The following is a 25,859-nucleotide window of genomic DNA, read 5'->3' on the forward strand; positions in this document are numbered from 1 at the left end:
ATAGAACAAAAAAAGAGCAAAAAACTAAAAACAGAGTTACCATATGACCCAGCAATTCCACTCCTGGGCATATATCTGGAGGAAACTCTAATTTGAAAAGACACATGCACCCCAATGTTCATAGCAACACTATTTACAATAGCCAAGACATGGAAGCAACCTAAATGTCCACCAACAGATGACTGGATAAAGAAGATGTGGTGTATATACACAATGGAATACTTCTCAGTCATAAAAAAGAATGAAATGCCATTGGCAGCAACATGGATGGACCTAGAGATTGTCTTACTAAGTGAAGAAAGTCAGACAAAGGCAAATACCATATGATATCCCTTTTATGTAGAATCTAAAAAAAGGACACAAATGAACTTTTTTATGAAATAGAAATAGACTCACCTAGAAAACAAATTTATGGTTACCAAAGGAGAAAAAAAAATTTAAATATGAAAATATCTTGTAGTAACTATGGTGAAAAAGAATATGAAAACAAATATATGTATATGCATGTATGACTGAAGCATTATGCTGTACACCAGAAATTGACACAACATTGTAAAATGACTATACTTCAATAAAAATATATTTTAAAAAATTTAAATACCAAAGGGGAAAGGGGATGGGAAGGGATAAATTAGGAGATTGAGATTAGCGGATACAAACTACTCTATACAAAATAGACAACAAGGTCCTACTGTATAGCATAGGGAACTACACTCAATATCCTGTAATAAACTATAATGGAAAAGAAAATGTATACATATATGTATGACTGAATCACTTTGCTGTACACCAGAAACTAACACAATATTGTAAATCAACTATACTTCAATAAAATTTTTTTAAATTTTAAACACATATAGATATATGTATATTTATTGCACAAAAACAGATTGTACTCTGCTTTTCTTCTTTCAAAACTACATTGTGAACATCTTTCCATGTCAGATAAAGCATTATTTTTAAAGGCTAACCCCCTCACAGAAAATCAAGAGTAATACTTCTGCTCAAGCCACAGACTGAAAGGAAATATCTACAAAACATACCTGAGAAAGGACTTATATCTGGAATATATAAAGAACTTCTACAACTCAATACTAAAAAAGCAAATAACACAATTTTTAAAAATGGGCAGAAGACGTGAACAGACGCTTCACAAGGAAGATACACAAATGGCCAATAAGCACATGAAAAGGTGTTCAACATCCTTAGTCATCAGGGAAATGCAAATTAAAAAGTTAGATACTACAACACATCCACCAGAATGGCTAAGATTACAAAGACTGACAACACCTAATGTTAGCAAGGATGTGGGGCAATCAGAACTCTGACACACTTGTGCTGTGGGAATGCAAAAAGCACAACCACTTGGGAAAAGTGCCAATTTCTTATAAATCTAAATACAGACCTACTCTGTAACCCAGCAATTCCACTCCCACGTCTTTACCCAAGAGATATGAACCTGTGTTGTGCACAGAAAGACTTAACAGAGCAATGTTTAGAGCAGCTTTATTTATGATTGCACCAAATTGGAAATAGCCCAAGTATCGATCAATAAGAGACTGAATAAATAAAAGTGTGGTATGTTCAGACCATGAATGTAAGAATGTTCAGTGATAAAAAGGAACTACTGAAACAGACAACAACATGAATAAATCTCTGAAACCATGCTGAAGGAAAGAAGCCTCACCAAAAGAACATACACTGTATGATTTCACTTACTTGAAATTCCAAAATGGGCTAAATTAGTTTACAGTGGGAAAACAATCAGAACGGTGGTTGCCTTCAGGGATGCTGGTACAAAGACTGACTGGGAAGTAACACAAGAGAACCTCCTAGGGTGACAGCCATGTTCTACATCTTGGTAGGAGATTAGGGGAAATAGTATTTGTCAAAACTAATCAAGTGGCATATTTAAGATCATTGTATTCCACAATTTTATCTTTAAAAAAACCCAGTAAACAAATATTAAACTCTAGTTAAGAATATGTATACTCTGAACTGAATGTTTGCAACTTACTTTGAAATGAATCAAAAAATGAGATGGGTCAATGAACAGACAGATGGACAGATTTGTAATAAAGCAAATATAGCAAAATGTTCATGGTAGAACACAGGAGGTGGGTACATGGGTGCTCACTGTACAATTCTTTCAAATTTCTTCTGTGTTAGAAATTTTTCATATTAAAATACTGGGGGGTAAAAAAGAATAAAATAATGCCATTAGGAGCAACATGGATGGACCTGGAGATCATCATACTGAGTGAAGTTAAGCCAGAAAGAGAAAGTAAAATACCATATGATATCATTCATATGTGGAATCTTTTAGGACACAAATGAACTTATTTATAAAACAGAGACAGACTCTCAGACACAGAAAACAAACTTATGGTTACCAGCGGGGAAAGGGGGTGGGGAAGGATAAATTGGGAGTTCAGGACTTGTAGATAACGAACTACTATATATAAAATAGATAAACAACAACATCCTACTGTACAGCACAGGCAACTATATTCAGTATCTTGTAATAACCTATAATGAAAAAGAACATGAAAAGGAATATATATATATATATATATGTATATATATATATATATATATATATATATGTATATATATATATAAATGAATCTTTATGCTGTACTCCAGAAATTAACACAACATTGTAAATTGACTATACCTCAATTTAAAAAATATATATGCTGTTGCTGGAAAGACCAGACGAAGTGGCTCTCAAGAAATCCTTACTTACTGATTTTGTTTCATTTGATGATTCAAGAGCTAATTTGACACAGACTATTATTTCATCCTATTACTGCAAGTATCATAATGACCACCTTAACAAAATATTCTAGATAAATGGTTGATAAGTGACTGGAAAATCATGTTTGATAATTGAATATTGAAATTTTCCACAAAATTAAGTGTGTCTTTGTAAGAGGAAGAGGAGCTTAGAAATAGAATTTAAGCTATTTTGGATAATGGCTCTCCAGCTATACACCTGAACAGTCTCCAGGATAATTATCAAATTAACTGACTGATTTGATGCTAGCATGTATTCCCCTCCTTGTGCATTTCAAAAATACCTATGTCCACAGAGTTTTACAACTACAAGTGTTGTAGGACCAGCTTTGATATGGGTCAAGGTATTTGAAATGTTTATTAAATTAGTTGGTATTCAGTTTCTTTCAAAATGTCACTGACTGTGGAAAGAAGTAAAAAAGACCTAACTGTTGGTGCTTTCTCTTTTCCCACCGATTTGTACCTAAGAATAAATTTCAGAGATAAATATATATGAAAATAAAAATTAAAAAAAAAATATATATATATATACACACACATATATAGGAGGGGAAAAAATCTTCACAGACACATTTACCCTGGCACCTTTGGTTTTCATCTGCACTATACTGAGCTTCCAGAGAGGACGGTCACCTACCATGCTCACATTCTCAAAACAAAACTGGCCACGGGGCAAAAGTATAAATCAGCATAAATTTATGCCTTACAAAATTTGGGACGAGGCCCAAATAGAAGTGTGAGAAGTCTGTATCTTCTTCCGAGATGACGAAGGGCATTTGCACATGTGGCCGTGAACTGGTTTCATCCTCATGATACAAGCAGTGGACCAGGCAAGGTCATGGCAATGAGTGCGGACGGGCAGGGTCACTGAAAATGGATGATTATATAAAACCTGCGAAACTTCTACAGGAGGTTGTTTTCCATTTTGTTTGTTCGTTCATTTTTTGTCTTTGTTTTTTTAAGTCTGAATGAGGCTGGTTCGGAACAAAGAAATGAGGATGGAGAAGAGTGTTTCAACCAGCTTGAGCGACATGGCCCTGTAGGAGGAATTCTCTCCAACCACAGTCGGGTTCATTCCAGCAAACAACTGACAAACATTTGAATTGATTCACAACTAATTTTGAAGAAAATATAATAAGCCACACCATACACAGACCCAGCTAGTCTTCCTCAGACACAGATAGCCTTTTTCCCCTTCTAAAAAGAGGATCTACCACATCACAAGACAAGGAACAAAGGTTCAGAACTTCATGGCTGAAAATGCCTTGAGACTTTGAGAGAGTAAGTGATGGAAAGTTCCTGAAAGTAAATGAAATGAAGTTCCTCTGTCTCACCTCTCCCCTACGTCAGAGGGTGCCCTTTAAAGTTATACCCTTCCTCTTACTCTAGGCGTATTGTGAGAACAAGGGAAACTAACTTTAAGCCAGGTAATTTCACCCAAAGATAAAAACAATCTTGGTCACTCAAGCACCACCTGACTGAGGGCCTCCTGCTTTTAGATCAGAAGATAGTGTTCCCCAGGAGCTCCATGGGCCCTCCTGCAGAACCACAAGCAACACTGTCCCGTCAGGTTCCACTTAAGATACCAAGAAGAGTGGTAACAACAGTTTGAATGGAGACCTAGAGCTTTTCCTGCCTTGGGTCTCCGAGCTTATCTTCCACCCCCCTTGGTGATGGCAGCAGATGGGGAGGGCTCCTCGAGCTGTGCTCTGCAGTCGGGCGTCGCCCTTTACCTCAGCACTGCAGGCTTGTTCTCCCTAGACCCCCAAAGAGCTGTTACCTGCGTGGCCCACTGGATCTGTGTGTGCCAAGCGCCAAGCAAGGCGTCGTAGAGGCCAGTGAGCTGCCGGTCCAGGGGGAGGTCGGTCTGGCACAGCTCCTGCCAGGCTGCTAAAAGCTGTACCTGCAAAGGCAGAACAAAGGTGGCCTTGCTGGGTGGGCCAAGACACGCTGCCTGCTAAACCTGCCCTGCCCTCCTACCAAGGCAAGCGGTTTACCCCTGCCTACTCACCCGAGCGGTCAGGTACAAACTGATGTCCACTCGCTTCAAAAAAAATGGCAGAAAAAAAGTTTTTACAGTCACCTGCTCTGATCACCATCCAGAGCTGGAATCTGCTGTCCTCTAAGTGATCCTTTCTCCTTCACTCATGTCCCCAAAACATGCCAACATACTTCCACGCAGCGTGCTACCAGAGGTGGGCACGAGCGTGTGTTTTACTTCATGACCTAACACTACTGCTTAAAAGACACATGGGCTTGAGACTTGAAGGAATTAAATTAGCCCAGGAAGCTGTCAAGATTTGCAGTAACTTCAACAACTCTAGAAAAGAGATAAAATTCTTATGGCTTGCTGAAGGCATAATAAAGCTTATGACATGAATCTCCCTTAAAAGACAAAAATGGGAAAAATGAAAACAACTCTTCAATCTGTAAAGGGAAATCCTGCTATAAATACAAAAGAGGCTGAAAATTGGTGACTTTTCCCAATGTGCCGTTAAATGAATCCACAGGCTGCATCAAGAGCACCACCTACTGGCTAATCAAAAGAAAAAGGCCAGAGGGCATGGAGGCAACTATTTTTACCTTTCAGAGTATGAAACTGGGATTCTGTAGCCCAGTTCTACAAGCACTCCACAGTGGTAATCACTCACAGCTTCTCACCTTGTGACACTTGTAGTAATATGCAAGAAGTTGGGGCATCCGATCAATTTCAGTGAAAACCTTCACAAACACTTTGGACTGATCTAGAGGAAAACAGCATAAAACATGGACACACTGTTAGCAGGCTTTCTGTTGTAGCCAGGAGAAAGAATTCAGCAGGATAAATGTGAACTGAGAGTGAACCAGTATCCAGAAGTTCCTCCCTGGACAGTGAAGTCACGTGCGGGGATCAAAAATACGAAAAATAAGTAAAGGGCAGAACACGTGACTCAATCCGACACCACAAGCCCTGGCTTGTTCAGGCTAATGCATCAATAAGCATCTCTGATAGACATTGCTAAGGTTATACATTAGCAAAGTAATCCTGACATGTGAGCAGAAAACTGAGCTGGAATCAGGGCTAGGCTGCAGAAACAGAGGAGGCTCTCACTCTTGGGTCATGCAAGGGCGGAATGAGCACCTCCTTCAATTCTGTGCTTTTGGCAACTTACCTGCCTCACCTCGTCCTGGCCCTGACTAGAATCGAAAACTGTCAGTGACAAAAAGGCATCTGAAATAACCATCAGGCAACCTCATCACACAGGTGAGGAAACTGTAGCCCAGAGAGTGCCAGTCACTAGCAGGTCAACGGCAGGGCCGCTAAGCCATGGGACAGGTTGGACCATATGCTGCTGCTGCCACTGAACAATTTCTGAGCTACAAAAACAGCAAGTTCATATGACTCAGTCTTTTAAAAGAATGAAAAAATACCGACACAAGCAGACCTTCGGTCAGGTGCCAAGAACAAATCGTGCTCTTCACCTCCCCAGGGCCTTTGTACTTACTATGTTTGGGATGATCTTCTGGCTCTCGCCTCATCAGAAGGGTCCTTCCCAATCAGATCTTCCCCTTCACAGAACTAATCACAGCCTTTGTCACCCTTAGTTACTTGTATAATAGCTTATTGTCTTTCTCACCCTTGGAAATACAAGCTCCACGAGAACCATGATCTTTCCTGTTTTGCCTCACTGTTTCTAGAAATTAGCACAGCACATGATAGGCACTCCAAAAACTGCAGCAAGTTAATGATTGTTTTAAATAGCATGCTTTTCAGCATAAGTAGCATGCTCATGGCAGAAAAAAATGGAAAACAGAATATGTCAGAAGAAAAAGAAGCGTAATCCTATCACACTCTGTTAAACACTCAACATTTTGATGTGTCATCAAAGAATATTTTTAGAAAGAAACAGCTACAACGTGTACTGTTCTAAATAATAACCACAATCTTAAAAAAAATTACTACCCAACAGAGCAGAATTTGTTATTTCTTGAAACAAATAATAAAGCAGAATTTGCCAATATAGCAAATCCATTTAGTAAAAGCACTGTAAAAACCTAAAAATAATAATATGGGGGACTTTAGCCTTTAAAGAGGAATTCACGTTTTTCAAGATCAGTACGTTAAGTTAAATAGATAAATTTGTAAAACTGAGGGAAGTTCCTGATTTGGACAACAGAAAGAAATAGAAAACCTACTTTGGCAACCACAGAAGGATTTCTAGGCTCTTGCCAATATAACCAATTCAATTCAAAACCACCAGTGAGTACCTGCTGGGGCAGGGCCCCTGCTGGGTACCGCAGAGTCTCGCAGTGGACTTGTTATTCCTGCAGCATCCACTGCCCTCCTGCTAGCACAACTCTGGTTTTCCTCTGGGCAACGGCACCCCTGCTTTCCATTCCCCTAGATCCAAATGTTTCCAGTGGAGCTGACTTCGCTTATGGCTCCAGGACGTCACCCAGGCCTGGCCTACCAGGGCCCCAGATCCACCTAATCAAAGTAACTGATTCAGAGGTGCCAAAGCTGCACATGAAATGAAATCAAGGTTAATCCCAAGACCTCTTCTTGAGCTGTGAGAACGGAGGCCTAGAGCTGCAATGGCCACCATGTGAGACTGTGCCTTGAAGTAAAGCCAACGCACAGAAAGGCAGAGCCTAATTGGGAGTTCGGGATTTGCGGGTACTAACTGCTATATATAAAACAGATAAACAGCAAGGTCCTACTGTACAGCACTGTAGGGAACTATATTCAATACCCTGTAATAGCCTATAATGAAAAAGAATATAAAAAGGAATATGTACACATATATGTATATGTTTATGTATGTGTAAATGAATCACTATGTTGTACACCAGAAATTAACAACTGTAAACTGACTATACTTCGGTTATAAAAAAAAAAAAGAAAGAAAGAAAGAAACAAAGAAAGGCAGAGCCAAGAAATGGCGAGAGAGAGAGACCAGGTTCTAATGACATAGTCTGTGCTCCTGGATCAAGCCAGGCCTGCAGGAAGTACATCCCTGAACTTCTCAGTTCTATAAGCCAATATAGACTCCTTTTCCTTTAAGCCAGTTTGAATCGGGGTTTTGGCACTTGCAACCAAAAGAATCCTAAACTGACACAGGTTTCATGTGAATAAGATGTGGTCCCTAGTCTCTACCTCATGTACCCAAAGCGCAAGATATGGCCAATGGGTTCTTATCATTTCATATTAATAACTGATTTTTAATTATAAACAAACAGCATAATAACCTTATAGCACCAACAGGAAGCAGCATGGGCACTGACAATAAAAGGTAAGAGTCCCCCACATTCACTTATGTTGCTTTGCATGTGATTTCACATTCTCCTTAGACATAAGGAAGTACTTCTCACAAAGTGCCCTGCACGTAGGAGACATGTCGTAAGTATCTGTTAAATAAAATAAATATATAGGAACAAATGCTAAATCACTCCCTAAAATATTTCCCGTATCAGTCCACACAAGTCCACCCTGTTTCCACCTAGGTGTAGACAGTGGGCACGAGCTGCCAGGTGTGTTCTGAGAGCCACCTTTCTCTTCCCCCACTCTCTGTTGCTCATTTTCCTGGTTAAATGCATGAGTATATATAAACAGCAGCGAGGATAATATCCAAGGCCTTCAATATGCAGGGTAGGTACTAACATCAAAACAAGGTCACTGTGGATACGCTAGCCCACCTTCCGTTCACAGGACTTCTTCCAAAGCTTCCCCATGTTACGTCAAATACATTCATTATGCAGAAAGAAAGTGAAGTGCCAGGGAAAAACAGCTCTGAGAAGTCAAAAGCAGTGGCCTTCTGGGATTGGGACTGGGTAGAGAAAGAAAATGTTATTTTTCCCTATGAGACCTTCAGACCTATTTAACTTTTTCAGCATTGTAGATGATGAGGAAACATTTTTACTAAATTCAAGGAAAAAAAAAACAATTAACTCGCTTATGGGTCTGGACTTCCAATTTGTAGTTTAGCAAAATCTGCTGAGCTTCATGGCTTTTTAGAAACGACGTACCTGTCATTCAAATAGAACCCTTAGGAGTTCCTTAAGAATTATTCCCTTTGGGTGACTGCGAGAGCTACAGGGTCTTGAATGAGAGGTTCAAGAGAAAGGAAGTAATGTTCACTGAACGCCTCCTCTGGACCAGGAGCTGCGCGCCTGTCTTGTTTAATCCTCCCAAGAATCGTACCGTGTGTACTCTACATTCATTTTACTGAGCAGGAAGTTGAGGTCTCTGCTAATATACAGCAGCCCAAAGATTTAAAACTAGGTCTGCCCGTCTCCAAAGTCAACAACAGTCCTTCCACTCTGCCACACTCCTCAGTAAATTGACTAATAAATTGTTAACAACAATGAAATCATTCCCAGAATAGAAACTCCTTAATCTGTTCAAGGCAAACTATGCTCTGTCCCCGCCTCCCTTTCCAGCCTCACCTTTGACCATTTTCCAATGTTCATTCCACTAAAATGGGTTTAATTATTATTCCCAAAACAGTCGCTGAGTTTTCCCATTTCTGTACCATTCAAATATATGTTATTCCTTCTGCTCTAAATGCTTCTCCACACCTATCAAACTCTTACCCCCAAGGGAAAATGCTCATGCTATGTTGTTAACTGGGGGGGGGGGGGAGGATACAAAATTGCATATACTCAATGTACATACTTTCCTTTAAAGATGTATGCAAAGGGAAAAAAACTGGAAGAACATACTAAGAGTCATTTCTGGGTGGTGAGTTTACTGGTAAATCATTTCTTTTTCATATTTTTCTCTAATTTTCAAAAATTCAATAACCTGTACATGTATCATATAACAGTCAAAAACAAAAAAATTTTTAATTCATCTTTCATGGTTCTACTCATATACTAGATGCTTCATAAAAGCTTCCTTGATTTTCCTTCATGCTGGGGAGGCCGGAGGCAGTTTGCACATTCCAGCCTGTAATAAAACTATTTGTGTACCTGTTTTCTCCCAGCCTCGCCCTCAACCAAGCTGTGGGGCCTTTGAAGGGTAGCAATCTTATGCATTTTTGTATTCCCCGCCATTCCTCATGTAACTAATATTTTTAAATGATATTTACAAGTTGGTTACCGCTTTGAAAATTCCTACTTTGATTATACCAGATGGGAACCACAAAAAAGCAAGCAAACTTGATCTCCTATACATTCGTGTATTTAGTGGTTTGAGGAATAAGAAAATTATTTGGTAAATATCAGCATTCAACACATAGCAATGGACTCTATGGGTCTAGTATCAAGCAGTTTCTGACATATTTCCCTTAGGGCAAAGGAAATGACTAAACAAAGCACTTGCTTCCAGGCTTACGGATCACAAGGCAGGGAGACAGTTTCAGCAGTCTCCCAATATATACTGCAGCACCATCGCTGGCTCCCATCTGCCCCCTTCTGGCCAAAACATAGATGCCACAGCCTTAGAATTTAACAAAGGAAGGGAAACAAAAAGAAAAACAAAAGCAAACCTGAGCTAACAGGTGCCCAACCTTTTTATATCTGCTTTGTTCCCCCTTCATTTCTGGGAAGCCCAAAAAGCTTCTGAGAAGGAAAAGCTGTAACAGTAACCAGTGTGGCAATAACCCAGCTAGACTCCAGAGACCTGCCAACAGACCTTACTGTAGTGGGCAGGAATCCATGAGTTACAAAGGCACTATGTGCTTTTAAAATGCTTAATACTTTCATCAGATCACTTAAAGAAATGAATGTTCCTGCCATATGTAAAATTATGCTACAAAAAGTTGCTTCAATTTATCAACTGGATTCACTGGTTGTATAAAATGAACTAGGCAGGTATACATCAAGATTGTGGGGTAACGTGTTGGGAATGTGCTAATTCACCAGATTTCTCTTTAAAAACTGATAAAAAAGCATCATAGGCCTTCTAGGAAAGATGACTAATTAAAGAGCATGTTACTTTTGCAGAGGAAAAAAACCCTTCCTGATATTCACCAAAATTAACCAGTAAAAGAAAAACACAATGCCATTCATCTGTACGGAAGTCAGGAAAATACAAACTTCAGAGAATACCACTCAGATATGCAATCATTCTCGCCCCCATGAGTGGGGATGCTGGGAGAACTCTGGACACACGCATGGAGAAGCATGGGAGAAAGGCAAAGACTGGGGGCAAAGGGAGGCCTGGGCAGGCATGGGAAGGCCGCTTCCACCTCAGCTCAGCAGTGGGACAGCCACAGAGCTGAAAAGTGCCATTTCGCCCTCCTGAATCGGCATCCTGCCTACAAAGTGTAGAATCTAGAAGCAAGCCTGATTCAAATTTGTGAATGAAAGCTGTCAAACACAGCTTACCCCGAAACCAAAGTCCATGATCCTGACCCACAGGGCATTCTCTCAAACCTGATTCCAGCACCAAGTAATCAACTCACCCAGAAGGAAAGGAAAAAACTTAAATTCATGGAGCCATGACCTCCCTGCCGCCCCCACTCCTACTTCCCCAACCTCACATCACTGGATGTACACCCCAACCACACAAGTGAGCTCCACAGTCTGGAGCTGCAACAAATTCGTGAGAAAATGTGAGGAGTAAAGCTGCCAGATGGTGACTTTCCAAAGGCCCGACTCCAGTCTTAGAATCCTGATAATCAGGAGAAGACTCAAAATAAAGAACTGGCAAATGGGGAAGATATAAAATGAAAAGGCTGGAGATGAGTCCCGAATTCATTCTCTTTGGCCAACTGAACAGCACAACAGAGAATGTAGCCTTTAAATCAAGGGCAAGAGGAAAGCTCTCAACTAATTCCAGGTGAACAAGGAGGGGTTTCCAAGGAGATCCCACGCTCACTATTTTTCAGTAAATAGTAGACCCAGAAAACAGTGCCTGCATACAAATATGAATAAACACAAACAAATACAAACAAAAAAATTCCAGAATGTGATCTATGAAAAAGTACCACCGGGGGTGAAAAAGAGAAGGGACAGGGCATGCAGAAGGTGCATGCAGAGAACATGTCAAGAACAACCAGAGAGAAGATACTAAGGAAGCAGAGACTTGAACAAACACCACAGGCCAATCAGATCTAACAGTACAGGGCATGCCATCCCACAACAGCAGAATACACATGCTCCTCAAGTGCCCATGGAACATTCTCCAGGACAGACCACATCCTAGGCCACAATAGAAGTCTTAACAAATTTTTAAAAACTAAAATCATATAAATCACACAGCATCTTTTTGGATCACAACAGAATAAAACTAAAAATCAACAGAAGAAGGAAACCTGGAAAAACCCACAAATATGTGGAAATTAAACAACACACTCCTGAACAACCAATGGGTCAAAGAAGATACCACAAGAGAAATTAGAAAGTGACAAATGAAAACAAAAACCTAACATACCAAAACTTACGGGATGCCCCAAGAGCAGCCCCAGGAGCTAATTTATAGCTGTATACACTTACAGTTTAAAAAAAAAAAAAAAAGATCTCAAATCAACAACGTAAACTCTACATCTTATAGAATTGGGGCGGGGGGGAGAACAACCTAAACCCAAAGCTAGCAAAAGGGAAGAAATAATAAAGATTAGAGCAGAGATAAGTGAAATAGAGAATACAGAAACAAAACAGAAAACCAACAACACCAAGGGTTCTGGACTGTATGCTACAGGGGAGACTGTATGTCCCAGCTGGCCCAGGACTGTCTTGGTTTATACCTGTTGTCCCAGTCACATTATTAAAAGCACTCCCTTTTCCTCTCAAAGTGTCCTAATTTAATAATAAATTATATGGTCAAATTCAGCCTACTGAAATTTTGTAACGTTTATGTATGATTAGAATTTAAGCATGCACATGTCTGTGTATTTATATATACAATTATCTAGCTATAGGTTTTTTTCAAAACACTAAATCCTGATCTCAGCAAACCCACCCATCCTAAAACTAACTGAAACATCAAACAGAACTCTTAAGATATCAGCACTTATCTCTGCTGCATTATTTACAATAGCCAAGATATGGAAACCACCTAAATGCCCTTCAACTGGTGAATGGATAAAGAAGATGTGATTTATATAGCGGAATACTACTCAGCCATTTAAAAAAAGATGAAATCTTGCCATTTGCAACAACATGGATAGACCGTGAGAGTATCATGCTTAGTGAAATAAGTCAGATGGAGAAAAACAAATACCATATGATTTCACACGTGTGAACTATAAAAAGCAAACAAACAAAATAAATGAACAAATCAAACAAACAAAAACGAACACTTAGATGCAGAGAACAGAGTAGTGGTTACCAGAGCGGAAGGGGCAAAGTCGGTGAAGGGGACCAACTGTATGGTAATGAACGGATACAGAACTTCTGGTGGCGAGCATGCTATAGTGTATACAGTGTATGTATATACAGAAATACACTGTCATACACGTGAAACTTACATAATGTTATAAACCAACGTTACTGCAATAAAAAAAATTTTTTTTAAATTGGAAAAAAAGGATATCAGAACTTATGATTTAATTGCATCATCAGAAATGCACCATCACAAAAACCAGACTGATGCTATGTCTCAGGAGCCAAGGGAAGAAAGCATTTTCAGAGCAGAAGGGGGAAAAAAACCTTGTTAACTGTTGTTGACAATAAGAAACAGAAAAGTATAAAGTGATACTGGGCCTTCGGGTTTGGTGATGACACCGTTGTTGGAGACCTTCAACAGAAGAGGTGCAGGAGAACCTTACCCCCAGGGTAGAAGCGCTTGCATGATATATGAGCAAGAGTGCAGGCAGCAGGGCAGTGGACACAGACTACATTCCGCCAACATAAATAGCTGTGAAGGTAAGAAAACAGCTTTACGGCTGCTTCTTCCTCTTTAACCAATAGTTTTGTGGATGAAAAGGAAAGGGAGAGTCAGATAAACTTACTTGTTGAAAAAACTCACTGGAAAATAATAAAGCAGCGTAACGGTCTTGATAAGGGTCAAAACTCAAATGGTATCCTAAAGACTTGTACATTTCTCTAAACATAAACTTTACCCCCAAAAAGGAAGACTCATAAACGAACACTGAGCTCTGGTTATTGACGTGAATGCTGAAGTGTTTAGGAGGGAAGTGTACTGATGTTTGCGACTTACTTTGAAATGCATCCAAAAAATATGATGGATGGATAGAGAGATGGGTAGATACAGGAGAAGGCAAATGAGGCGGATGCCAACGCTAGGATTTAGATGGTATGTTCACCGACAGTGATTTCAACTTTTCTGTATTTTGAAGAAGCTCATATAAAATGCTGAAGAACAGGCAACCACCATAAAGTTAGAGACTGACTTCCAATCTATGTGATTTAATCAACATTAAGACATTCTAAAGGCTGAAGATTCAGAAAGCCTTAGCTTTGTAAAGCAGTGCACACAGAGATGAGAAACGGCCAGCACTCACCTACAGACTGAGAGGTGAATGCGGCCACGATCTGGGGGCTGGCCAAGGCCTCCAGCCTGTTCTTCAGTGCCTCCAGGTGCACACATTTTTCTGAGTAGTCTGGGGTGTCAGCAAGCATGGTTAAGCTGGTCTGCATGCCTGTTAGCTTGGCAGAAATCACAGCTGTGTCCTATGAAAAGACCAGAATAGAGGGTATTTATTTTAAAACTCCCTTGCTACTTCAATTAAGAATGGACAAAATACATGAAAAAGGAGTTCACAAAATAAGAAAATGGCCCATAGGCATATTATGGTTACTATTATTAGTATTCAAATAAATGCAGATTGAAACAAGAAAGTGCCATTTTCCTCCTAACAATTCGAAAAACTTCTGAAAAGGTGTAACAGCTATTGCTGGGAAGGGTGCAAAGAAAAAGTCTGTCTAAATTTATATTCTTTCTGGAAGGCAATTTAGCAATATGCATCCACAGTCTTAAATACATTCACATTCTTTGACTTGGTATTTCCTTTTTCTAGAAATTTGTCTAAGGAAATAATCAGAGGGACACAGAGATTTTAATGCATTATAATGAATTATAATAACAAAATAATACCAAAATCTGGAAGGAATCTAAATCTTCCATAATAAGAAATAAAATATAAATTATGGGTCCCTCATAATGGCATGTGGAATATTGTGCAACCCCTAAAAATAATGTTTTTGAAAAGTACTAATTACATAGCAAAATATTTACAACTTAATATTACGTGAAACAAATTTAAAAAGCATATAAACACTAAAACATACATAAATGTATATTTACCTATCAAATATGCATACATACAAAAGGTATATATAAGTACAAATTATTACAAATACATAGAAAAACACCTAATAAATACTAAAAAAATATTACTAGGACATAGGAATAAGGATCATTCTGTTTTCTTCCCTGTATTTTTCTGAATTTTCCAAATGTTCTAAGACACATATAAATGATGTTTACAATTGGAAAAATAAATGCTATTTTTAAAAAAGAATTAAGAGAGTAATAAGTAACTGCATGTTATTTCAGCAGTGTCTCTGACGCGTCAGACACTGTATGAGATGTTGAGACACAAGGATGAGGAAGGTCACGTGCAGCCCCTGAGTTCACAATGTACTGGGGCAGAAAGATTATGACCCAGTCTAAGAGGGTGGCTCAAGGGTTATAGGAGCAAAGGTGAGGGAGCCATTCATTTTCCCTACGAGAGGTGAGGAGCCGGCAGGGAGAGCGATGAAAGGAGGTGACACTTGAGTCAGACCCTGAGGGACGAGCAGAGGCCTACTCTACTGTAAAAAAGAGGAGAGGAAGGAGAGCTCAGGCAGGGATCTCGGGCATGAAAGACGATGGTGCGTTAACAGTCCGGAGCAGGCAGAGCTGCAAATCACATGCAGGCAGTGGCCGGAGAAGCAGCTGAAAACACGGGCTGCACACAGCCCTGTGGTGAAAGGCTGCCTTGTGAGTGGGCTTCAGGTTTATCTGGGAGAAGACGGGGACTCGCTACAGGTTGAAACGGGGGTGGGGGCGTGAAGGACAGGGAAATGCCATGAGCCGATCTCTGCTTTAGCAGAGCCCCCTGGTCACAGGCAGGGGATAAACCAGAAGCAGGGAAGGGCCCTGGAGGCAAGGAGGCCGGTGGCAGGCTGTCGCAATGGTCTAGCAGTAAAAGGACTGGAAAGCCTGACTACAGCGGTGGCAGCGGGAGAGAAAGAACAGGCAACTGGAGAGAAACATGGGGGCCTGGGGAGGAGGGAGCAGTTAAGGACTGCGGAGGTTCCCAGCTAGATACCTGCATAGAAAATGACCCATTAACCAGCAGAGCAAAGGGAGAGTGGCTTTGAACAGAAATAATGAATTCCATTTCTGAAGAGCCTGGGGCAGTCCAGCTGGATACATCTGGAGTCCAGTTAGTTCTGAATATCAGGTGAGTTGGGAGGAGAAAACCAAGATGTAACTTTCAGCTAACTAACAACAGTTTGCTACTATTCAAATCAGAGATGCAATTTCAGTCCACTCCCTCTCATGCACAGGGGCCAGGAATTCAGCGAGATTTGCAACTTATGTAGATGAAGCCTGGATCAACTGAACACGTCAAGTGCCCTGAGGGGCTCAGAAATGGAACGGGAAGGGGAGGGCTCTACCTGTTGTTACAACTTAAAGATAACGACACCTCATACAGAAGAACAGATAGACTGTGGAGTGAAAAAAGCCACGTGCGAAGCAGTGTTCACAAGGTGCTACCTTTGTGGGGGGGGGAAGGCAGGGAACACACATGTATGCGCATCTGGAAGGACGGGCACAAAGCTGGTAACAGGGTGTGTGTGCAGAAGGAAATCAGGGGACTGGGAGGGTCAGAGCTGCGAGAAGGACTCCTCACTGTTCAGTCCTGTTTACTCATTCCTTCCCACGGGAATTTATAACTTTTTAAAAAAGTTTTTAAAAATAGCAAAAGGGATAACATTTATTTTGCTCTACGGTTGAAAGAGAGTTTATCGAAGACATCATCTCATGTCATCCCTATAACCAGGTATCAACATTTGTGTCACTATTTTCCATGCACACTCTGCCACCTGGGAGAGCGAAGTAACTCACCAAGGTCCCATGGTGTGTAAGGCCCCCCAGTCCAAGTTTCACATTCTCGTTTCCTCTGCCTTTCTAATTGAGGCTTCTCCTGAATTCACTCTTGTGACTAAAGAGGCGTCAGTCAAGCAGCGGGTAGAAATTAAAGAGGGTGGGAATACTCAGAGCAGTCTCAGATCTTCCCCAGCCCGTGCCTGAATGTTTCCACACCCAGTTATTTACTATCCCTTCTGATCCTGAGTGGCAGAGCTGTCTCATTTGTTTCTCCAAACCTCAAGTTCCTCCTTCAAGGGATTTCACAGCATCCCCTACACGAGACACCTACCTGAGTCTTAAATGTCTCCTCGATGTCAGCACTCAACGTGCTCCACTTATCTGCTTCTTGAAGAGATTCTGCGGCAAGCTGCATCCTCGACTTCACCTGGTCGATTTCTACCAATACCTAAAAGAGAAATGGGGGTCAAGCACTAAGGAAGTGGCAGTTCCATCTTCTCTACCTGCTGCCAGTGACTCGAAACGTAAGTGTCCTGGCACGCTCCCGCCTTTAGGGACCCTCTGTACCCCGTACAGCACTGATCACACGGCTAAGCCGTTCAGCAGTGCTGAAGAGAGATGAAGATGCTCAAAGAATCACACAGAAGAGTCGTCTGAGTGCTTGGTCGAATTTTGAGGTAAGAGGGCCTCCCACTAGGAAAGTGAACATCTCCCGAAAGCAAGAGTCAACACTTAGGACAGGAGCCAAAATACCTGCATCGATTGAGACGTGTCCTGTTCAAATTTTTTAATGTCCTCCTTGACGAGAATCATTTGTTCTTTCAGAAAAGAGGCTTCCTGTTTAAGGGCTTCGACATCCCGGAGCACTTTGGGCATGTTCTGGAGGGCCTGGTGACTTGTTTCTGCAGCGAGAACCCAAGAACCAAAAGTGAACAGCGGAACACTCACCAGTGAACAATATGAATAAATCAGACAACATGAAAGCAAATCTTTCCTAAGTCACTACCAACCGCGCAGTTTTCTGAGCCTGTGGAAAGTAAGGGCTGGTGGGCGGGGAGGTGGGTGGGGAGCGGGTGGGAAGGGCTTCTGCCAGGACACTGTCTTCCCCAGAATGATGGTGAGGGCCGCGTGGTTTAACTAGGAATGAGCCATCAACCGGACCCAGTATCCACTGTTTTCCACCACTGAGTTAAACTGTAACTCCCGTTTCGAGGAAGGAGGATAGCGGACTCTGACACTGGTGGATGCCAGCTCTGTGCCAGGTGCTCTGCATACATTATGCCACTCAACATCCATGGCAATCATTGGCAGCTATTTCTTACAGCTAAGAAAACTAAGGCTCAGAGAGGTTAAGTAACCTGCCCAAGATTCCACAGAGCTGAAACCAAAGCCTTACGTGTGTCTGGACCCAATGCCTGCTTGTCATGTTCTTTTCAAAATGCAAACCATGAGCATCAGCTAGAATGCAGTTAAAATGCAGGTCCCTAGGCCACCTGCCAGAGATTCTTACTAAGTCTCAGTAAGAGATCAAGTGAGATCAAGGAACTCGCGTTTTTTTAACAGACATCCCAATTGTAGAATAAAATCCCAAATCTTTGCAGACCATGATGTGTTATCTGGAAATGGGAGGGTTAACTGCATAATTCTTTAGCCCTTGAAAGCGCAATTCACTGGAGAATCGACCAAAGAAGTCCAGAGCCTCCCGCTCCAGCAGTGTGCTGAATGGGATCTTAACATCTTGAAGACACACTTCAGGGACCTGTTCATCCAACTCTGCCAAAAAATAACAATTTGCCTCCAGCACTGACTGCGGCTAAAGTTCTAAGACTAAGAAAACAAAGGCAGGACGCACAAAGACTTCTTCAAAGCACAGAGACTTCAGTGGCTTTTAATACCTGGTCCCCTGCCTACTGAACCTGACTCACTCTCCAGGCCTGGCTGGTTCCCTATGTACCTCTTTTTCCCTCTCCACAGCCCCTCCCAATTTAGTTCATTCTTGTATCCATTTTAAAAGCATCATTTCCAATGGTTGCCTCTGGGAGTGTGAGGGCCAAATTTCACTGTGAGGGGGATGGTAACATTCTGTATCTTTTTTTTTAAATGAAATCATTTTATTAAAAACTAATATATACAAATGATAGAAAATATAAAGTGTACATATTGGTGTGTCATCCTGTGGTGACATTCTATATCTTGACGCGGGGTTCAGTTATATACTAGCTGAGTATGCCTGTCAAAACCCATCAGACTGGTCAGATAAGGTCCATGCATTTCACCGTCTGTAAATAGTATCTAGTTTAAAAAAAAAAAAGCTATAATCAAGTACTGAACTGTGTAATGTTTAGGGTTCTAACTGAAATGTGTAGGGATGAAGTGTGCTGATGTCTTCAACTTATTTTGAAATACATCAAAAAATAAAATACATGAGTGGATTTGTGATAAAGCAAGAACAGCACACTGTAAATTGTAGAATCGAGGTAGTGGGTATATGGATGTTCACTACAAATCCTCTCTACGTTGCTGTACGGTCGGCACCTCCATCCACAGTTGCTCAGCTCAAGACTCTGCTGTCATTCTTGATTTTCTCCCCCTCTCATCCCTCATTCCAATCCATCAGCAAGTCCTCCCCTTTCTTCCTCCTAAAAAACATCCTAAATCTACCCATTTCTCACCATCTCCACAGCCATAACCCCAGATGAAGCCACTCTCATCTCTCTTCTGGACCACAGCAACTGTCTCCTGAATGGGGTCATAAATCAAACTTATCTCATTCCCCTGCTTGAAAATCCTCCGGTACCTTTCCATTACGCTCAGTTTAAATCCAATCCAAATTCTTTAACATGACATTAAAATCCCTGCATGACCTGGCCCCTGCGCACCTCTCCAACCTAAGAAAAGAATCTTGTACAAAAACGTATTTATAGACCCTGGAAGATAAATTGCGCCCAATTAATATTTGCTGACTGAATGAATGAACAAATCAGTCCTCCTATTAGGGGCCCTCAACAACTCCTGCTTAAATCCCCGCAGTAACTGCAGACTTGGGCCCTTGTCTCATCTTCCATAAAAATAAAGCTTTAATCCTCCAAAGGCTTCTTACTGCCCATGGGATGAAATCCAAACCCTCAGGATGGCCAAAAAGGCCTTTCACACAGTTTGATCCTAATCGACTTCTCTGCCTTATCTCCAGCAGAAGTTTCCCCCATTAAAGTGTGATCCTCCTACAATAATAATACTTATAACGTATTTATTGATGTTATTGATGAAGCTCTGTTTGAACTTCCCACCTTTCTCTGGACGGGCTAGGCCTTTTTATATCCATATGCCTCTGCGCGTGGTTCCCTCTCCTTTCAATACTAGAGAGCCAGTAAAGCATAATGGGTAAGAGCCTGGGCTCTGGAACCAATTGCCTGGGTTCAAACTCCAGGCCCCCATTCATTACCAGCAACGCAATGCTGGGCAAGTTACTTCCCTCTGCTGCAGTTTCTACAACTAAAAAGTGGGAAGAATAAGGATTATTGTCATGTTTAAATTAGATAATCATGACAAAAGTGGGGTGGGGGGCACTATTAACAGTTTGGCCAGGACACTTCTTCACTGTGCAGAACTGTCCCAAGCATTAAGCATCACTAGGGGTCCTTCCACTTAATATCCATCATAGTGAAATTCCCCACCATTGCAACAACTTAAAAAACTCCCATCAACTTCAAAATGGGGGGGTGGCGCTGCAGCATTATCACCCCTGGTTGATAACATAACTACTTAGTTAATACACACAAAGCACTTAAAATAGTACCTGACACATACCAAGGACTAAAATATCTGCTATCATATTACTATTAATGCCCTTCCCATCTTTGCCTTGTGAAGTCTTCCTTCAAGACCTAACACAGGAAAAGCCTTCATCCAGTGATTCTCCCAGACAAGAGGTAACTGCATCCTTCATCCAGCTCTCACAGCTCCTGGTTCTCTTCTCAGTAAAGCCACCCCACTCTGTAAGTTGTAAGTTAACTGTTTACATATCTTCCCCACAAGGCAGCAAGCTCCAGAATGGTAAACTTTCCACCCTCCATGCTCATTTCTTGACACATGCAGAGTAGACGTTCACAAATTAGTAAAAGATGCAAAGTACAATAAAGAATCTACAGTGGAATAAAGCGTCCCTCCGCCCCACCTTTCCTTAAACACTGAACACATCTACAAATTTCTGTTCACTGGACCATAAGTTCCCAGTGTGAGCCGTCTGAGCCATCTTTCCCACAGAGCCCAGCAGGGAGATGCGCTGCAGTAGGTACTGAATGAACATGCAGTGAATTAAAACCAAGTCAGTCCATGAGTCACAGAAATTGTTGCTGGTGTGTGTTATTTATTATAATTAACTATTCTCGTTAGTTGTATCGATACTTAGTCTTCAGTCAGGCCAACCCACTTCCTCGCTGACATGAAGATCCACTAAAACAAGCTTCCCAGATTTCTGTCATTTCTATATACCTTTAATATGCTTTTGCCAAGTGTATGGATCAGTTGACTATTATTTAACATTCTTTACATTCACCCTTTCAAGTTTTAAAAGGAAGCTTGATAGCACCGCCAGAGGTGGAAAACCAAGACCCCTAGTCAGCAAGTGTTCCAGACAGATGAGCAGCGGGCTGAGACCTTCTCCCGGATGTCCGCATAGGGACTGAAGGAGAACAGGGCCAGGGCTCGCTCTGTCCGTGCGAGGCGCGGGCGTTCACTGCCCGCTGCGCGCACCCCCGGGGCCCCGGGCCAGCCTGGGAGCTCTGCCCGCCGCTCACCCTCCACGGCGTGGTTCACCTCTTGGATGAACAGCTGCAGCTTCATGACCAGGGTGGCCGCGTGGCCGTCCGCCTTCACGGCCGCCGCCTCCTTGGGGCCAGCCCTGAAGGCCGCGTTGATCCACTCTTTCACGTCGAAGTCTTCGGCCAGGAACTTGGAGAAGTCCATGGCCGCACCGCGGCAGCCTCGGTGTCCAGGCCTGAAGAGCTGGCTCCGGGCGGCCACGAGGCTGCAGAAGCGGGCGGCCCTGCGAGAGCACTGGGGGCCGGCCTGGGAGGCGCCGGGCGAGAATCTACAGTGCAGCCGAACGGCCCCTCCGCGGCCCCCTAGCCAGCTCGCTGAGGTGTACCGCTGGGATTGACCCTCGCCGCGCGCCGTACTTCTTCCGGAAGTAGGTGGCCGTTACCATAGCGACTGCCGCGTTTCAGGAACTACTCCGGTCTGAAAGCGGCTAGCAGGTACGAGCATCCCGCTTCTTCAGCTAACTTAAGTGCTTGTTGAGCCTGAGATATGTGCCTACTCCTAAAGCCCTTACGTATATTAGCGCACTTAGTCCTCACTGTCCTATGCCTAGTTATTCTTCTCAACTTAAAGAGGAAGAGCTGAGGCAGTTAAGCAACTGGTTCAAAGTCACAGAGCTGGAAAGTGGCACTGTGCGGATTTGAACTCAAGCAAAGCCTGAACTCTTTACGATACTTTTCTGCTCTCCCAAAGGGGACAGATGAATCAATGTGATCTGGCCGCTGTCCACCACTTTTCCGGTTCCTCCCATCGCTCTAGCCTCCTGTCTTTTCTTGAAACACAGCACGCTGGAACTCACCAGTCTGCACTCATTGTTTCCTCTAACCTGAAACAAATAATTTGCCACTTCAGAAAAGAGACTACCTGGGAGGACCTCCTTTGTCATGGGAACCAAATTTTTCAAAAACAAAAAGATCCTTTGTGTACAGTTGTGAATATTTTTTGCCATTTATCATTCTTACCCCAGGCATACTCTGATTCAGTGCATACAGTAATTCTTGAAGACTCTATGTATCTAAGAAGCTAAATCCACAAGTTAGAAAAACTGGTACACTCGCCTTCTTAAGAGCAAACTGATCACGTTCCATGGCATGCTCAAAAGCCTTAGGAGCCTCTACAATATGCCCTTCCTCTCCGTGTTGAGCTGAGCTTTTTAAAGACAGCTTTATTGGTTAATAATTTACAGGACATAAAATTTACTCACTGTAAATACACAATTCAGTGATTTTTAGTAAATTTAGAAAGTTGTGCTATCTCCATATGAACATTTCCATCAGCCAAAAATTTCCTTCCTGCCCATTTACACTTAATCTCTGCTCCCACCCCCTGCCCTAGTGAAACAGAGCAGGACCCAGTGGTACCCTCCCAAGTGCAAAAGCCTTTCCATGTCCACTTCTCATTTGTAGGAAAAAGGTTTCAATCTCTTAGACTTTCCCAGTTTTAAAACGCAGATTCAAACAGTTACTGATTAGAGGAGTGAGGGGATGCAGAAACAAAGGAAAGGTAGCCAAGAAATGAAAGCGCAGGGCAGTCAAGAAATAGGTACAAGGTCCCCGTTCCTCCCCAAGGATATACGTAACAATCTGATACAAATCTCTGAGTTCTACAGCAACTAAGGCCCCCACCCAGGTGGAGGAGGGTAACTTTAGCACATGGACCACAGACTGGTTAGAACCAGAAGGCTCATGATTAAGATTTCTGGAACACCACCCTACTACCTCACCACCTCACCACTCAAGAGGAGGGTCACACACCCCACATCTGGACCTCTCCCCAGATTTTGCCTATAAAAAATTCTTCCCTGGAGAGTTGGAGAGTTCAGGTGTTTTAAGTCTTATACGGCCCTTGCAATAAACCTTTCTCTGCTCCAAACTCCAATGTTTCAGGGTTTCTGGATTCTTGATTCTGTTCCATCATCTATACACCTATTCTTCTACCAATACCAAACTGTCTTGATTCTGTAGTTTATAGTAGTTTTGGAATCTGGTAGTGTAAGTTCTCCCATTTTGTTTTTAAAAAATTGGTTTGCTACACCAGACCCTTTCCATTTCCATATCCATCTTACAATCAGCTTATCAATTTTTACCCCAAAAGCTGCTGGAATAGGGATTATATTAAATTCATAGATCAATTTGAGAATCGGCATCATGACAATATTGAGTCTTCCAATCCATGAACATGAAATGCCTCTCCATTTATTTAGAGCAGGATTTTCAACCTTGGTGCTATTGACATTTGGAGCCAGGTAATTTTTTTGCTGTGGGGGCTGTCCTATGCATTGTACAAATGTTTAGCTCCAACCTCCACTCATTAGATGCCAGTAGCATTCCCCCCAAACTGTGACAACCAAAAATGTTTCCACACTGCCAACTGTCCCATAGTGGGAACACTCAGCCCTGGTTGAGAACCTCCAATTTAGATCTTCTTTAACTTTTGTCAGCAATATCATGTAGTTGTACATTACAAATGTTTTACACTTGTCAAATTTATTCCAATGTATTGTATTCATTTTAATGTTATTGTGAATGGAATTTTCTTAATTTGATTTTCGTATTGTTTCTTGTGATACATGCTTTATTTTTGTATATTTATCTTGTACCTTTCCTTACTGGGCCATAGCCAAAAGTCCTGCCTCTGAGACCACTTTTTTTTTGCGATATGCCAACTGTGACCCTAAATGGGCGTAACGGGTGTCCAAGTCACCCAGACTGGCTTCACATGGGATAGATTTGCTTCCTACCACACCTGCCCATGAGTAACTCTCTTATGGACATGGCTGCTGGAAGTGGAAGGAGAGGACATTGAAAGATCTGGGACTGTCACACCAGCCCTAGTCTCACTGCCTCTCGGGTTCTTAAATTTGGTTAATACATTCCCCTGCTACCCCATGTTTAGGGAGGTGTCCCAGCATATCACAGCACGGCACAAACAGCCACTGCCAGACGTATAATATTGTTGTCTAGTATGTGTGTTTGTCCTGTGAGCAGAGCACAGGAGCTCAGCAGAAGGAAACAGCTGAAAAATAACAGGGAAATGCCCAGTGACCAGAATCAAGTTGCAGCTGCATTGTCTGGATCACTGGAACAAAGCATGTTTGCTAGAAGAGACAGGGTCTTTCTCGGCAGAGCCAAGATGTGTGGAAGCCCTCTCCATTTCTACTGGACAAATTCACAGGTCAGGGAAGAATCCGAATTGGCTAGAGCATAGGACCCATTCACCCATAGATTCCTTATATGTTTACAGACTTTTACAGATTAAAACTTGCTTTCGCTTACACTTCCACGTTAACCCTCACAGCCTTTAGAGTTAAGGCGGGTTAAAAAAAAAAAGGAAACAGGTTCTGATGAGGCCAAGACTGGATAAGGCTATACTGTGGAAAATTTGGAATGCTCGGGAAATTGGTTTTACTTAATCCAAAAAGGTAGGTAGAAATGATCAAAAAGTTGTGACTAGAGAAATAGTAGGGTCAGATCTGTACTTCGGGGAGATTTGGTAGAGTAGGGATGAAGATTAAGGATAAAGCGTTTGACAAAATACCAATATTTGGAAGTTTCGAGGGGGGAAAAAAGAACCGGGGGAAAAATCAGAAGAGTATCAGAAAATCATGGGATGAAAAAGCATCAGGAGTGTGTGGCAGACACTGCCAATTAGTTTCTGATTTGTCTTCCCCTGCAGATCCACAGCCTCTCAAAATAAAGACATTTCCCAGTATTCTGTACAATTAAGTCTGTTCATGTGACTGTTCTGGGTGACTCACTGGGATGTGAGAACTTAAATGTGGGGGACTCCAAGGTGTTCTTTAAAAAATGGTCTATATCCTACAACTCTCCTCCTTTCCTGCTGATGGAATGTGGATATGATGACTGGAATTAAGACTGTCATCTGAACCATCTTCTTAGGCAGGAAGTCACTCATGGCAGAGCAACAAGATTGAAGGCATGCAGGTGCCTCGTACCGAGGACTGCACACCAGTCCTAGTTTCACCACCTCTGGGGTTCTGAATTCAAGAGTGTTATGCTTTGAATTGTGTGTCTCCATTCCGTCCACCTCCTAGACCTTATCTGGTAATAACATCACTGCAGATGCAACTAGTTAGGATGAGATCATACTGACATAGGGTGAGCCCTTAATCCAGTATGATCAGGGTCCTTATAAGAAGATGGTCATGGAAGACACACACAGAACACCACATGACAACGAAGGCGGAGACTGGAGTTACGCAGCTGCAAGCCAAAGAATGCTGAAGACTGCCGCA

The 25,859-nt window shown here is 42.0% G+C and overlaps 1 protein-coding gene across 2 annotated transcripts in view; it reads right to left on the minus strand.

Moving 5' to 3' along the window:
- The window catches only part of COG7 (component of oligomeric golgi complex 7), a 59,199-nt gene extending 37,256 nt beyond the window's left edge, over nucleotides 1–21,943 (minus strand). The window contains exons 1-6 of one of the 2 annotated variants that reach the window (XM_010986918.3): nucleotides 21,583–21,943; nucleotides 17,540–17,688; nucleotides 17,118–17,234; nucleotides 14,190–14,358; nucleotides 5,461–5,543; nucleotides 4,580–4,702 (exon numbers count right to left, since the gene is read on the minus strand). In XM_010986918.3, the coding sequence (XP_010985220.1) occupies nucleotides 4,580–4,702; nucleotides 5,461–5,543; nucleotides 14,190–14,358; nucleotides 17,118–17,234; nucleotides 17,540–17,688; nucleotides 21,583–21,751 (810 nt within the window). In that variant the 5' untranslated portion in view covers nucleotides 21,752–21,943. Of the gene's footprint in view, nucleotides 1–4,579; nucleotides 4,703–5,460; nucleotides 5,544–14,189; nucleotides 14,359–17,117; nucleotides 17,235–17,539; nucleotides 17,689–17,796; nucleotides 17,839–21,582 lie in introns of those variants that run through there. The other variant, XM_064478518.1, reaches the window with a different exon arrangement.
- Between the last annotated feature and the right edge of the window lie 3,916 nt (nucleotides 21,944–25,859).

Source organism: Camelus dromedarius, chromosome 24 (assembly GCF_036321535.1).
Source record: "Camelus dromedarius isolate mCamDro1 chromosome 24, mCamDro1.pat, whole genome shotgun sequence".
In the NCBI taxonomy this organism is placed as follows: Eukaryota; Metazoa; Chordata; class Mammalia; order Artiodactyla; family Camelidae; genus Camelus; species Camelus dromedarius.